General features: G+C 34.6%; 2 protein-coding genes across 3 annotated transcripts; one reads left to right on the top strand and one right to left on the bottom strand.

Annotated features, from left to right (window-relative positions):
- The first annotated feature begins 707 nt into the window (after positions 1-707).
- On the top strand, positions 708-4,557 carry LOC101253833 (soluble inorganic pyrophosphatase 6, chloroplastic). The gene is made up of 6 exons (XM_004230608.5): positions 708-1,155; positions 1,595-1,755; positions 2,187-2,287; positions 2,422-2,603; positions 3,983-4,081; positions 4,197-4,557. Exons 1-6 carry the CDS (start codon positions 919-921, stop codon positions 4,287-4,289), a joined length of 873 nt encoding a protein of 290 aa, XP_004230656.1. The 5' UTR covers positions 708-918; the 3' UTR covers positions 4,290-4,557.
- A 356-nt stretch (positions 4,558-4,913) lies between these two features.
- On the bottom strand, positions 4,914-15,350 carry LOC101253029 (probable sphingolipid transporter spinster homolog 2). Of its 2 annotated transcripts, none has more exons than XM_004230605.5 (16): positions 14,904-15,350; positions 14,150-14,281; positions 13,755-13,856; positions 12,263-12,367; positions 12,065-12,140; positions 9,644-9,718; positions 9,445-9,547; positions 9,312-9,374; positions 8,530-8,584; positions 8,281-8,378; positions 8,020-8,096; positions 7,486-7,599; positions 7,041-7,160; positions 6,537-6,665; positions 5,372-5,450; positions 4,914-5,243 (listed from the first exon to the last, which is right to left on the bottom strand). In XM_004230605.5, the coding sequence occupies exons 1-16, from the start codon at positions 15,059-15,061 to the stop codon at positions 5,107-5,109; spliced, it is 1,623 nt and encodes a 540-aa protein (XP_004230653.1). In that variant the 5' UTR covers positions 15,062-15,350; the 3' UTR covers positions 4,914-5,106. The 2 variants fall into 2 exon arrangements, with proteins under 2 accessions (XP_004230653.1, XP_010315163.1); XM_010316861.4 differs by having other exon boundaries at positions 14,381-15,025.
- Between the last annotated feature and the right edge of the window lie 1,209 nt (positions 15,351-16,559).

Raw genomic sequence — 16,559 nt, 5'->3', positions numbered from 1 at the left:
ACACAATTATATATAGTAAAAAAGAAACTTTTAAATATAAAATATCAGGGGAAAAAAAAATACAAAAGACAAAAAGGTAAAGAAGCAATAGTTGGTTTAACTTGCATTCACAAAATTAAAATATATATATATATATATATATTTTTTTTTGAGTTTTCTCTCAGTTATTTTAACTATGTTATTTTTTTTATTGACTCACTGAATCACCTAACCGTATATATATATCTAACCGAATATTATGAGGGGTATTGATAGATGATACATATGTTAATCTAGAACTCATTAGTTCAATTGATAGTTATCTTAACTATGTTATTTTTTTTATTGAATCACTGAACCATTCAACCGGATATTATGAGGAGTATTGATAGATGATACATATGTTAATCTAGAACTCATTAGTTCAATTGATAGTGAAAATGTTCGAGAATAATTGTGTTTTACTTCAAGTCATTTGAACACATTAAAAAACAAATGAGACAAATACATAGTTTGTTTTCATTCCTTCAATCTAAATCATTACAATACAAACACAATAAAAGATATTTATAATTAAAAAAATCGATCAAAAGCCAATAATGTTTTAAAAAAACAAATTAGAGATGATTCAATAATTCAATAGAAAAATAATATAGAAAAAATTAAATAAAAAAAAAGCCAAATTAATTTAGAAATTTATTTATACGTTCGACCTTGAACAAGTAAACACGTGACTCCTAAATATTGTCCTACCATTGTGGAAAAAGAAAAGGAATATAGGAGCAAACAAATTAGACCATACCATTTGTGCATATATGTGGACTGTGGTTGATGTTAGGCAGTGATAGGCTGATAGCAGCACTAGCAACTTTCACTGTTTTATCTTCTCCAATAATTTCTGTTGCCATTAGGGACTGAACACTTGCCAGCGAAACAGCAATGGCGGCGGCAAGAATCATGGTATCAGCCAGCAACACTTTAACGGCTTCGCTCCTATCGAAAGGTCCATTACGAAGGCCCAACAATTTCAGCCTTTGCTTCAGAAACGGACCGGTGCAAAAGAAGCGTCTTTTCACTTGCAGTGCAATCTACAATCCCCAGATTCAGACTATAGAAGAAGGACAGCCAGAAACCCTAGATTACCGCGTGTTTTTTGCAGACAATTCCGGCAAAAAGGTAAATATTTGTCTCTACCTTGACAGTGGATTTCTCATTATCGGGATATTGTAATCTGGAAATTTCACTATTCTGTGAATGAGCCTGAATAGAGCGGAGTAGTTACAGAGAAACACTTAGCTTTGGCCTCTAGTACCTTGGATTGAGATGTAATCCATTGATGGATCGACATACTGATGAAATGCCTAATCGCGAGATATGTTATCCATGAAATTTGTTCAGTGAGACATTTCCACATTCTGTAGTTTAACATGATCCGAAGTAGGGAAGTCAACGATAAGAACCATTTAAAAATAAGTAATTGCTTGAAAGCTATGAGGATAAATAGCATATTCATCTTTATTATTTGTTAGCGTTTACTTCGTGAAAAGAACAGAGCTTTTGGTCTGTCTAGTTACAATAGTTGCAACATATTATATCATGTCTTTGTAATGTGCAGATATCCCCTTGGCATGACATACCACTACATTTGGGTGATGGTGTTTTCAATTTTGTTGTTGAGATCCCCAAAGAATCAAGTGCAAAGATGGAAGTTGCTACAGATGAGCAACACACTCCTATTAAACAAGACACAAAGAAGGGGAAACTTCGATACTATCCGTAAGCCTATTATGCGACTTTTCTACATTCTTTTAGTATGTTAAACATTGTCAGATGTAATTATCTTCTTGCTTTCCTACCCATTCCGCTTTTAGTTGTCGTGGGATTTTGACCCATTGCCATTTGCAAGCAGTTGTCTTTATGCTTCTTGGCTTCCTACCCATTCCACTTTTAGTTGGCGTGGGATTTTGACCTATTGTCATTTGCAAGCAGTTGTCTTTATGAGTTAACTGCAGTTTTCTGTGGGTCAATATGTTTAGGTCTGTTACATATGCTTTTTGTTAAGCAATGACCGATACCCTCGCTCTTCAATCTTAGACTGATGAGATTTGTACCTCACTGATGATGTGTCGTCATAGCTGTCTGGAGTTGTCTAGTTTCTGATGCTTTTTTTTTTTTTTGATGTTATGCATTTCTTATGCATCTTTCAGATATAATATTCACTGGAACTATGGATTGCTTCCTCAAACATGGGAAGATCCTACTTTTGCGAATACCGAAGTTGAAGGGGCATTAGGTGATAATGACCCTGGTATGGTTGCAATAGTTCTAAAAAGTTAACAACTTTCTTCTGGTCCATCTATCAAAACAAAAAGAGTAGAAAAAACAATTGTGTTAGAGATTGTCTTATTTAGTTGAATCTCTCTATGTTTTTCTCATTTGTAGTTGATGTTGTTGAGATTGGGGATAGCCGAGGTAAAATTGGCCAGGTTCTGAAGGTCAAACCTTTAGCTGCTCTGGCAATGATTGATGAAGGAGAACTTGACTGGAAAATAGTTGCTATTTCACTAGATGATCCAAGAGCTTCACTTGTTAATGATGTTGATGATGTGGAAAAACATTTTCCGGTAAGTTTGAAGTGCAATAAAGCTGCTATCTTTTGTTGACTCTCCTTTCTCTCGCACTGATTATGCTTGCGCAACACATTTATGCATCATTTCTCTATCTCTCGCTTTCTTTGTTGTGCTGTGATATGCCTCTTCGGTTAAAGATAATTATTTATCTCCTTTTCAATTTTCTGTTATTACCTCAGACTTGTCTTGTAAAGTCTTTACGGTTACTTTATCATTTTTAATGAAGAGTTTGGTTAACTTATCATAAGAACCAGCTCACTAGAGCTTGAAGTCTTGATCGTTTCCTAGGAACATCGATAGAAATAACAGAGACTATATGCAAAAAATGAGTGATCTTGATATCTTTTGAAATTAGCTGAATACTTTGTCGGATTGAGAGGAGTTAAAGAAAGTTAGCATTATTCAAGGTTATCTATCCAAAGCTATGGAAAAGCATTAAAGTTGTGATTATAATGGGAGAGAGTAGGCACTGACATGGAGATCCCGATGAGTGGAAGCGGCCGTTATAGGATATTGGCTTCCCTATCAACTATAGTTCCACTACTAAGAAATAGCAGAGGCATGCAAAATACTATATATATATGTGAATCTTGCTTTTGTTTCCCCAACCAGATAGTAACATTGGTATAACTTGCTTCGTGGAGACAAATTTTTTTGTATAAGTAGTGTTCCCATATTCTTTTTAGTCTCATTTTGTTACCTTTGCTATCACATTGTATGAAAAAAAAAATCATGCCCATCTAGTAAGTCCTCCTTTAGATTATTGTGAGTTATATGATACCTCTAACTGCTGATAGTCAACTTCCTGTTTGAAGTAACTGTGTTGTCCCTAATCTCACTGTTTGACATGTTGTCGAGATAAACTCTATACTGGAATTTCACTACTCCAGATGTTTGGCACATCTTATCGCTACTGATTAAGATTCTTACTGTTAATATCAGTATACATGTAATGATAAGTTTTAACGTTCTTGATTATGGTACTAAAACATAGCAGTGATTCCACATAGAGACTAGTGGTCCACTTTAATCTGCTGAATGAAGTTCCATAGTTTCTTGTTTCTCTTCTAGAAGTAAGTAAATGCTCTTGAATGCTAACACTACTAGAGAAGCAAGCCTGTCTGAGAAACTGTGTTTTGAGTAATGCCCACAACATGATGCCGATGTGGGTTGAAACTCTGATCTTTTGGTCACAGCATCTCAGTCTAATCATCTGAGCTAAAGCCTTTTCAATTCAATTTTTCTATTATCGTCCTTTCTGCTAGCAGTAGTAGTGAATTGAATCAGTGCGTGGATTTTTTATTAGGTAAGCTCCTTATTAATTTTCTATTAACTTGTCAATATTGTTTGAACTAATTCTGTGAATTTTTCAGGGCACTCTCACAGCAATCAGGGACTGGTTTAGAGACTATAAGATACCTGATGGAAAACCTGCTAATAGGTTTGCTCTTGGCAACAAGCCAGCAAACAAGGTAATTGCTTTCTCAGGAGTTTTTGGTTGAATGTGATGTATTTGAAGATCCTTGTTTCTATTTCCTCTTAGTTCTGGATGGGCGTGCTAATGGTCGTTTTACCTTGCACTATCAGGATTACGCTCTTAAGATTATTACGGAAACCAATGAATCTTGGGCAAAGCTGGTCAAGAGATCAATCGCTGCTGGTGAGCTTTCACTTGTATAGTGATTAATAGAGCTCTTAAGCCTCCTGCTTGTAACCTAAACTGGACATGGAAAATGTCCCCATGATTGTACTCTTTCGTCTGGGGTGGAAGCCAATTCATATTTTAAAGAAAGACTTCTTTGTTATAAGCTACTGTTTTTCATTTATCATCAATAATTTTGTTCATCCAGTAGCATTTGTAAGTTATCCAGAACGAAAACAAGTGTATTGACATATGATTTAATCTTCATTCTCCAGATGCATCAATTGAAAATTAGAACTGGGTCTACCTTCAGCTTCTTGCAATGTTTTGTCAATAATCTTATTAGGCAACGAAAATTCTGAGCTAATGTCATCTAAATATCAAATTTTAAAGAGTTATGATATTTGAAGAATCTTTTGATTTCGGACCTGATATGAACACAATCGATAAGAAGTCATCCTATTCTCTTTTTCTCTACTAATCTAAGGAAATTATTTTTAACAAAACAAAGCAAAAAATAGAACTACAGAAATGAGATACAATATAATGTGGTCAATTATGGGGTATGCTAACCTTAATGCAGAAGTTACTTTTGATGATTCTAACCTGTATGAACAAATTCAACTACTCTTGATGGATTTGCAACATTATTTACACAGAGATAAGAATCAAAGAATTTACATTAAGCCTCGGAGGAGGACAGAGTTATATGGTACATGTGCCAATGGGAGGTGGCAGGTACAAAGGTGAAATAGTCGAGGTACGTGCAAAACCGGACCCAAAAACAACCATTATCCGGAGAAAAAGAACCAAAGAATTTACATTTCATTTGTCCAGTAGCATCACAACCAAATACTAGGAGGATTCAACAGGGACGTCAATTGGTTCATTACTTTTCTCCTTGAGCAATGGTTGTGACCTTGCTCTCTCAGCATCACTTATTTGATTCTCACTATCTTCGTTGGATCTATCTACACTGTGAAGAAAGATGCCTACACATAAAAAGTGCATTAAAAAATATCATTAATAACCACCCTAAATGTATTGCCAATGACATCAAGTCGGACTCATTTCAAGGATAAAGATTTGGATTCTGAGGCGTTCAATGAGTACAATATACCTATAAACCATATTCCAGCCGCTATAAGTAGAACTGATGTCAACATCAAAGCAGTGACCCTCCAATTGTTAATGTGATCCTGTACAAGAGAAAACATAGGAGCATATTGATCAATGTTATCAAGAACCATAAAATGAACGACATAGTTGCAATTATAACTTTTACTACTGCTACACCAATAATTGACCTTTTCCAGAATCAATTTAACGGTTAAACTAGTTATTGGAAATCATCCTACAGACTTCATGTCTTTCATGTACTATAAGTTGAACCGAATATTTTCTTTTGACAAGGAACTCTATAAGTGCAACTACTAATTTTTTGTTCAAACAAAAGCAGCCTTGCACTTCCACATTCTTGTGACTATTGGAGGAGAAAAGAAGATTATCATGGGAGAAAGAGAACAATCTTGCACTTGTAACACATGGTACCCTATTTATCAAAGCCACCATATTTCAGATTGTATGCTATTTTATTCACTGCTATGTGAAGAGGGAACAAAAGCAAATTCATTTTTTTCCTTATTTCAAGCGTTATTCATTATCTGCCAAAGAGGCAACCACCAACTGATGATTCGAAACAGCACAATGGGAACAATCACTAGGCCTCTTCCCTCTACAAAATATTGTGTCCTCACAGAACTTCAAAACTAGAATGTTCGATAAACAATGAAAGCGGGCTGAATGAAGCTTTCACTGTTCTCTGCCGTCGGAGGTACGAATAGCCTCCACCCGCAGGGAGGAGTAAAACTTCAGTGACAATGCTGCAGATAGCCGGCACACCATAACAAATGGTAAGGCTTGATTGCAATGTGTGTATATACAAGAGAAAAGGGAAAAAAACAAAAAGGGGTTTTGGGGTTGGGGGGCTTAATCGGAGAAAGGAATGGGAAGTAGTTTGCCGGAGAAAGAAATGGAGAAGAGTACGCTCAAGAATCAAATTGAGAGGAATAGCCCGAAAAAGGTAAACAAAACAGAGGATCTGAATGATGAGGTTAGGAACATTAAGGAAAATAAAAAATGGGGACAACGCTAACAAGTATTAAAGCCATGTATAACATTAGCAAAGCTCATAAAAATGTGTCTATCTTTTGAAACGGAAAAAAGAACTCTTGAAAGAGAGAAAGATATAAGTTGCAAAACAAGATCAACAAGCAAGCTCAAACCTGGACAACCCCCACAAGAGGAGACGAAGGAACATCACCAAATATGTGGATTGAAACAGTAGACATCGCCATAGCCAGTGGTCTCAAACCTGGATTGACGGAATGGAGACAGACATAGTTTACAGGGCCCTGCATCAGATGCTTTAATGTAAGATGAAGTAAAGCTCGAAACAAAAAGTATCAACCCTAAAATACAACTAATTATACATCTTAACTAAGTGAAAGCCAATTACACTTTTGAGAACTTCAAAAGAACGGAAAAAAGGATGTATGGGGGATATGATCAGTCATCCAAACAATTTTGTTAGTTAAAAAACGTTTTTTTGCCTAAACAAATGACACACTTCATCATATTTATTTATAATATAAAGTAAAGGAACCGAGGAAATTAGAGAAAAACCATTTTGCAGAAAGCATTTCCAAATATTAAACTCCATTGAACTAGTGTACAAAGAAGTAGACAAATTTACAATAAAGAGTACTGGATTAGATTAATAGAATTACCTGTGTTGCAAATACAAGCAGTTCTCCTATTGCAAAAAGAGGGATGAAAGCATATAAACTCTTAAAACAAAAGGCAGCAAAGCAAAATATTGCTCCAAGAAATGTTGCCACTGAGAGAAGCTGCATTACAAAATAGTGACATCATTAGCAGCAGGGTTTTGAAGGATTCAAATGAAAACACCAGAAGAGAAGATATGTCATTAACATAAAAAATGAACATCATAGATCATCCTTCTAAAAATGGCGAATTTGAGAAAATCGAAACAGGGTGCAAGAGTTATACAAGTCAAAAGAATCAGTTCTTCTTTGATAATTTTAACCCAGATTGAGAAAGTCTTGTTTGTTTTGTATTTAGCAAAGAATGAATGATCTTCACTTTGGACACTGGATTAAATGAGAAATATTTCTAGAGATTCAACAGAATCTTAGGAACAAAGTACCCCACCTTAAAGGCATTGGATATTGTGGATGTCATTCGATCCAAAACAAAGCCTCCAGCCAAGGTTCCGAATATTCCAGATATAACAGTAATACCTCCAAACATCATGTCTGCATTTTTCTGCAGAAACACTAATTACAGATCAGCTAACATGTACTTAATGCTTTTGTGGTATTTGATTGGTTCACGTAAAGCTGAACAGCATAACCAGATGATGCAAAACAAAAGAATGTCAGTGGATGAGGCATGATCAAGTTGAGCTCATTTCACTGGTACATTGAAACAACAACATATCCAGTGTAATCCCACGAGTGGGATGGGAGGAGGCAGGATGTGCATAGACCTTACCGCTGCCTTTGTGGGGTAGAGAGGCCATTTCCAATAGACCCTCGACTCAAAAGGAATCTTATTGCTCACTTGTACAAAGCAACTTCCAAAATGTGTAACCAAGGACAGTGAAAGAGAAAAATCAACAGAATAATGCAAGCATAAACTTAACCCTTGAATAGTTGTGAAGCGGGAAGTGGTCTGAGAGCTTACCATATGGTATATGTAATAACCAGCCTTGGGTCCCCAATAGGAATATGCACCAATTACAAAATTATATGCTATGTATCCTGCAAGAAACCACTCAAGTTGAGAATCATAGTGGAGAAACTTAAATAAAAAGTTTAAAGAATAAGTGAGATCTCTTTATTTTAGGAAAGACATCCAGAAAAGGTTCATCAAATTGTTCCAATATTGGGATCCATAGAAGAGATAGCATGAAAAAATTGAAGGTAACAAAAGTTAATAGAATACCTAGGACATTGATGACATAAGTCTTTTCAAGATGAAGCGTTTTCAGATCCTTCCAAAATCTTGCCAACTCATTCAAATTGCTAGGAGCACCTTTCGAACTGTAGAAAGGAGAACAAAGCAAGAAAGAAGTCAACTGAGTGAAAGCAGAAGACATATTGCTCATACTTAATCATGTTTGCCGGATGGGTGATAGATCTTGGCTGTCTTAAGATCATCAATAACATCACAACTTTTATGAAGGTTCCTTACCCATCCTTGGGATCTTCCCGTGTTGATGACAAACCATTGCTACAATTCAAAACAGCTGCATTCACGACAAGAGTTAGGATCAAATAATGGTTCAATCGAGAAAACCATGACAAGTTAAGTGCCTACAGGACACCTAAAGGGGGGAAAAGCTAAGAGACACTGATCAAGTTCACAGATACAAAGCTATTGCTTACTGTTCTTTCACTTCAAGTATCTTTGTATCTAGTGGAAGTAAATGAAAAAGATCAAGAGTAGATCTTTATTTTAATTTCTCCACACAACTGTTTGTCAACGAAGCACCTAACATACTTCCCAACCAATTCAACTTATATTACTAAGTAGTATATTTATATCAAGCCATACAAAGAATGTTATAAGGCTGATACAAATGTAAGAACTGCAAGCTGGCACACATTTATTTATTTTTGGACTATCCTATGCTCCTTTAATTACTAACAAAAGATAATCATGGACAAACTCTAAGTAAAGAAACCTAGAGAGAAGCTTTCCATTTAGCAATTGAGGAGTTCCACTAAGCCCCTAGTTCTTTTATCCATTCAACTATAACAATGTAATATTTTTCTTTTAAAATAAAGATTCTTTCCAACACTATTTTTGCTGACAAAGTAACTAAGTAGAGCACAGAGAAACTCCCAATGACAAAATGCCAGAGAAGGTAGGTCATGCTGAGCAAAAATGATCAAAGTTAGCACAAGAATCACACTACTCTGTTGCCTAAGTAGACAAAATGAAATAGACATTTGTATGATAATAGGCAGTACCTTCTTCTGGGCAAGCAGTCAGAGGAGAAGTTAATGGTTTTTTTGATCCGATATGAGAGAATCCTGTATAAACATTCAAAGAAATATCAGAAAATGCATACAGGATTAGACCAATAGACTAATTTACTGTTACCTTTTAATTGCAATGGTTTCATAAATAAACCTAAAACTGCAAAGGGAAGCATTAGTAATGCCTCAATCCAAAATGCCCAACGCCAGCTAAGATGATTGCCAACCTATCAAAAGTGTGGAACATTAGTAAAATTTAGTATGAATGATAAATCACATTCCACAAGAGAACATTAAACTTGACCGCTGAAGAGTGAGATTACCAGTCCACCATATACATAGCCAAATGCTATACCAGTTGGTATACACATGTAAAATATTCCCAGCCATGCTGTTTTCTGGATAAAAGAAGAGAATTAGCATTCACAAATTATACTATATGCAAAAGCATCAAGAGATATACAAAGCAATGGAGTTGAAGAAGCATGCAAAAAACAAGTGATTGCACAAAAGATTTTCAGTTTGATGTTCAATGGTGAATTGGAAGCACAAAAGATTTCACTTGCTTTTTTTAAAAAAAAAAAAAATGATGACCTGCATAAAACCTAGTCATACTTATTTCCAAACAGCCGGCCAACAGCAAAAAACTAAGCTTCAATCCTAAGCTAATCAGAGTTGGATATATGAATCCTAATTATCCAATTCCCTCCATTTGAAGCAGTTTCATCTCATTATTCAGCAGTTTAAGTTCTCTAACACTAGAAAACGCAATAGTCTAAGCCAAAGAAGCCATCTCAATAAAGTAACTAGATAAGTTCAGTGGGTCAAACAATATAATGAATGACCTCAGCAGTTGCTACGCACAGCAGGGATATAGTTTTATCAAGCCTAGGTCCATTAACTTAAATTTTAAGAGGAATTGGAATCGCCCCTTTATCAGGGAATCTAGTGATTCATGGACTAGGTAATATCTCCTTTATCGGGGAATCTAGTGATTAATGGACCCTAGGTAATATGGGTAAATATTCCAGCATCTGAGAGAAAAGAGTTGACTCACTAATAACAGCATTTGTTGTCTTAACACCAAAAGTGATAACATCCAAAGCCAATTTTAACAATAATAGCCTTTTTATAACATCCAAAGGAGCGATCAAACACAAGTTCGTGAGGAGAGCCAAAAAGGCTTGCCTCATAAATATGTATATGTGCTTGTGACGTCAGTATTGGAAGAGAATATGGAGCCAACTAGGAAGAAAAGAGATTGAACTTGTGGCTGCAAGCTTGAAATCATGTCCTCAAAAGGCAGGAGATGCAAGATTGATGTCTCAAATTTGAGGTCGTGGACTGAAATTTATAGCCGTGGCCTTAAGGGGTTTTCTGATCCATGGCCTCATAAGTCTGGTGAGATTTTTAATTATTTGTGGGTGAGCTATGTCTGCACACTTTCGAAGGAACTATGAACCCTAGACTTATTTCGAGTTAGTTTTTACCTTTGGAGAAGTCTAATTTTGAAGGGCTTAGCCTAATATTGACACTTCCTAGTCCTAGAGATTGAGAGGCAATCCATGGGATCCAAAAGAGAGAGAAGGAACATTTGGTGTCCTATGCTGTCATCACTAACCATTCCACCTTTACTCTTTCACTTTCACTTTCTCTCCACTCCTACTCCTGTGGCTTTCCTTCCGGTTTCATTTCAGGCCTCCTCCGGTTACTCTGTCCACGGGATCCCTTTCTTCCCCTTCATCTTCTCCAAAGCTGGTGAACTCAGGGCCTATTCTCTATTTGATTCTCTAGGCTAGTGGTCCCTTTTGGCCTGGCCATGAATAGTGAATGGGACCTCATATTCACCGGGTAGCCATATTTGCATGGAATTACATTATTACATTAGTTAGCCTTTTTCATTTTTAAGAAAAGAATAGCACTCTAAGAGTAGAGATTGTATCCTAATTTTTGGCCTGATTCTTCTTCTGATGATCGATTCAACCACTGATTAAAAAGATATACCTTGATTCTTATATTTAATCTCTTCGACAAGTCCAGTAATAACGGCCATATTTTTCCAATTGATCTTATTTTTAAAATTGAGCTTGAATCTTTAGGGTAGAATTTTTTGTATGAGTTCATTTTGTTCTCCCTCTTGTTTCTTTTAGTTCTCTGGATTGATTTTATCTATCTTCCTTTCTATTGAATCGTGTTTGGAATATTAATCAATAGGTTCTTGCAAATCTGTTTGCGACTGAATCTAATTATATTCTTATCTGATTCTTCCTTGATTTAACCGTTATTGTCTTTGGGTTTGAATGATCATAAGTGATAACAAGGATTCAAGTTAGGTTAAATATTTGAATTTGTTTTTCTAATGTGTAATTCAAATTCTACCTATTATGTTTTCTTTCATAGATAGCTTCACATATTTGTTTGCCAACACTATTCCATGAGCTTTCAGCAAGTGTACTACAAAGGTTGCTTTTTTAAAGGTCAAGTTTTATTAATAAAGTACCAAGATGGTATTATAAAATACATGACTTCCTAGAATACTGTTTTAATAGCTTTATTGGGCCCTCAGGAAGTTGATTAAGCACAGATATTGCAAAAGAAAGATCTTAGTACTTACACATTGCAGTGTAATCAGCAGAGAATGAAACGGGAGTATAAAAGAACAACCATCATATTAGCAGCAGTATTAAATGGGACCTCTAGTGGAAATTATCAGTCACAAAAACATAAATGTTAAAAAAACAGACCTGAGCAACAGGCGCGTTATCATCAATAAAAGGAGCGGCAAGGCTTATGAAAGATGCTTCACCAACACCCACCAGCCTGGAAAAGAAGAGATATTAATGTAACCGAAGATACGCTCCCCCCCCCCCCAACACACACACACACACAATAATTGCGAGTAATACATGACAGCTTGTGAAGAGTAATATGGTTAGACTTACATTCTGCATGTTGCAATGAACCAGAAATTAGTTGAGAAACCACAACCAACAATAGCTATTGTCCACACTGTCAGTCCAACTCCAATAAGTCTAAACGGATTGACCCTGCAGAGTTAACAAACACATGGTGACATGGGTAAGAAACTCAAGCAATTGATTGAACTAAAGAAGCAAGAATGTGCATACAATTCGCGTATTTTTCATTTCCCTAGTGAAACTCTGTCTGATACTATTAAGCAAATTATATGACAAAGTTGCAAACTGAAAATAAGACAGTTCTACTTCAACTCTGACAGACATAGAAAGAAATGCATCTTCAGGTATGCCCCATGTAGAAGTAAAAGAGTATTCTTTTTTAGGTTGTAGTGTGATTTGCTTTTGACTAAACAAACTTGTCAGTTCAATGGTCTGCTCTAATTAGATTCATGTACTACAGCAAAGAAGTTAAATAGAAAGAAAATTTGGTAGGGCCCAACCCTCTAATAGGGATTTTAACATGGTTTTTGTTACATTTACAAAGGCTTTGCTACCTTTTACCAACAAGTAATTCATGAGAACAGAGTCAAAATTTCTTCCAACATATTGGAAGTACATCTTACACTTGCAAATAAACAACAACATACCCAATGTAGTCCCAAAAGTGGGTTCTGGAGAAGGTAGGATGTACAGACCTTACCCCTACCTTTATAGGTGGGTTAGAGAGGTTGTATTCGATAAAAACTTGGCTCAAAATAAGTATAATCAAAGCAGGACTGAAGAAGAAATAAAGGCAACAAAATAGCAAGATAAATAGAGCATATGAAGCAACAGGTACGGCAATCTAGTAGTGAATATTGAAAAATAAGATGCTAAGTGAATACTAACTAATACTACAAAATAAGGACAAGATGAGAAGATGCAAGGGGCCTCTCACACAGAAATGATAATAGTACGACAACACTTGGCTATCTACTACCCTTATCATCGATTTCCAAACCTTCCAATCTAGGGCCTGCCCATCGTAAGTTGAAGATGTGTCATGTTCGGTCTAATCAACTCCTCCCGTTCCTCTTCGGTCTACTTCTACCTCTCTACCTCAACTAAAACCTTCTATAACCAACCTCTCGCACCTTCTTACTAGTGTATTGCCGCACCTAGTCTTTACATGTCTGGACCATCTCAACATCACTTCCATCATATTGTTATAACCTCATTCTTAAATCTTACAACTACCATGTGCATGAAAAGTTGCATACTATATTAAGTCTTCAGAAAACGATTTCACCTGTGGTAAGGGTCAAATCATTTGGCATATGGTGAAAAGGATTAAGAGTAAAACTAGTAGGTAATTTGAATGAAATCTTCCGCTTTCTCAAATCATATAAAGATAGTTTCAATTGTTAAATCCTACTTCTCTCAGGCGCAAGCAAATAAACTTCTCAAAGTTAATGTTCTTAAGTCTGAAATATATCTGCAACAAGGTATCAAAAGCCTGTAATATACGGGGATTTACCTCTTGGCGAAGGAGGCAAATATTGGAGATGCCACCAGAAGCCCAACCATGAAAGCAGATGATATGACCCCATCCTGAAAATTACTCAAATTAAATTCACCCCTGCAAGCAAACAGAAACAAGCTCATGATAAGACTAAGCACGCATTATGATGATGTGTAATTAAAAAGTAGTTCCATTACTAAATTCGGAGAGGAAAATTCATTATTAACGTACATTATCCCGAAAGGATTGTAATTCTCAATAATAAGCATTAGTAAATCAACAAGAATATGAAGAACAGAGAGAAAAAATATCAAACATAAGCAAGGAAGAAAACTTAGGGTGGAAACTCGAAAACCAAATCTTTTTCAGAGTTGAGCAGGCTATAGAACAAATTCCAAAAGAATACTCACTGAATTCCGCTGCCAGAAGAACATGTACCATCTTTCGTACAAGTTCGACGGTTTCCATTAACACCATTGCTCGCAATAGATCCACGATCCACATAATTTATTAAGTTGATCACACAGAATACCGCAAGCAACCTGATAATTTATAGCAGACACATTAGAGGCAAATAGTGCGGGTGAAGTAAAGGTTACAACTTACAAGTGCAGGATATGCTAGTAGACATAACCTCTTACCAAGGGATTTCGAGTTTCTACCAAGATTTTGAGGGTTTCGAGTCACAAAGGAGCAAAGTGGGAAAAGGGTCACAATTGTGAGGATTTGGGGGTTGGCAGTTGGAGATTTGACATATCAGTACAGAAAACAAAATCTGAAGAATGCATAAAAAATTGACTACTTCAAGAAGTATAAGATATCAAATATAACAGAATTGGAATAGAAACCTTCCGTGCAAAACTCAGTAATTCCATGTAAATAAAGAGAATATTAATTCAATTAGGAGATCCCATTAGGTAACTCCACCAAGAAAGTCAGCGCAAATCATTCTTGAATTTTGTTTCTTGAAGGCGCAACCAATTTCATCGATTATAATGTCCAAGAAAAGCGAATCAAACCTTATAATTGCAATTCCAAGAAACATTGAAATTCAAAAGACACCCAGTTGGTAAAAAAAAATAGAAATTCAAAATTCTTGGAAACCCAGTTGGTAAAAACACAAAATTCATCTTTAACACGCAAATGGGTAAAGGAAAAAGTCACCTTTTGGCAGTAAACCAAGAAGGTTGAGGAAGTAATGACGATGAAATTGAAGGTTTTGCCATATCTGTAGCTGCAAGCACATCAAGAGTTGATGTGTCAGGTTTATGTGTTGAATTTGAATCATCCAAAGACTTTGGGTCTGGTTCTTGTTTCCCCATTTAAAGAAAAAAATAAATAAACAATATATATTAATTCTTTGACTGGAAGGAAACTGTTTCCTTCCTTCCCCAAAAGCCTTTGATTTTTAACCTATTTTCTCTTTTGGCTCAATAATGGAGTTAGACTTTTTTGCTGTATTTCTTTAACTTTATAATAATGGAGAATAAATCTTGTGTTTGCACTTCACAAATACATGGTAACTAAAAATCAGGAGAGCCTCACTGGATATTCTGCACATTCCTACTTCTCTCATTAATTTATACAGATAAAAACGCTCAATTTCTATTTAAAAATATTATCGAGGAATTTTAAACTCTAAATCTAAGTTTTTTTTTTTAGAAAAAAATATTATTTTCTTTGTTTCATTATATGTTATATTTTTATTATACGCTTACATTAAAAATACTGTAATTTTATCCTTATATTCTTACTTAATTTTTTCGAAATGAAGTTTCAATCAATGAATATGAATTAAATTATTTTGATTAATTAATATGTTTTCAATACTAATACTCCCTCCGTCCGGTATTGTTTGTCATGATTTCTATTTTTAAGGTCAAACTATAAAAATTCCGATTAACATTTTAAGATGTATTTTTTTATCATATTAATATGCAAAAAAATTGTAATTTTAGCACTTTTCATATGATTTTAGAATATCTATTTTTTTGTTAAAATATCAAATTAATGTGATCCAATTTACCTTTGAAAATTAATCAAATTAACTTTCGATAAGCGTAACATGACAAACAATTTCGGACGGATAGAGTAACTCATAAGGATAAAAAAGGATTTATATGATCATTTATGCATTGATTTTATAAAATTACAAGTATTATGTAAAAATAAATGACATATAAAATGAGCAGAGATAATATATATTATTAGAAGTATAAAATACGAGTAGAGCAAACTTCTTTTAATATTTTGTAGCTTACAAAAGTTAAAATAAAGCAATATAGTTAAGGATTGGTTTAGTTGAAAAATAAGTTATTTTAAGATAATTAATTTTAAAATAAATTATTTTATCATTTTATTTCAATAAATATAATATAGATTTATTTAAAATAATTTTTAAAATTAATTATCTCTTGCTCCTCTATCAAATGAGCTAAGTTAATTATTTGCATGCTTTAATAACATTTGTGACACATGTGCAGAATCTTAATTACTTCTTTTATTAATCACATGAATTATTCTCTAAGATTACTTCCTCTATTTATCTTATTATGGACCCGTTACAAAAGTTCGTTAATTTGTCATTTTATATATTTTTTAAAATAATTTTTTCCTTACTTGTTAAATATATTTAAAAGCAATATGACAGAGTTATTTGTTTTTTAAGAAAAATGTTATATGCCGTCGAAAATTAAATTATTTTTTCCTTTTCAAATTATCTATCATTTTTAAAAATTATTTATGAATATAATTTAAGAGTATCATTTTTGTCATTTTCTCCTCGTTTTTGCCAACTATTTTTGCAACAACTTTTCCCGC

Source organism: Solanum lycopersicum, chromosome 1, assembly GCF_036512215.1.
Source record: "Solanum lycopersicum chromosome 1, SLM_r2.1".
In the NCBI taxonomy this organism is placed as follows: domain Eukaryota; kingdom Viridiplantae; phylum Streptophyta; class Magnoliopsida; order Solanales; family Solanaceae; genus Solanum; species Solanum lycopersicum.
Note: the sequence above shows the minus strand (reverse complement) of the source record. Positions and strands in the feature narration are given on the sequence as shown.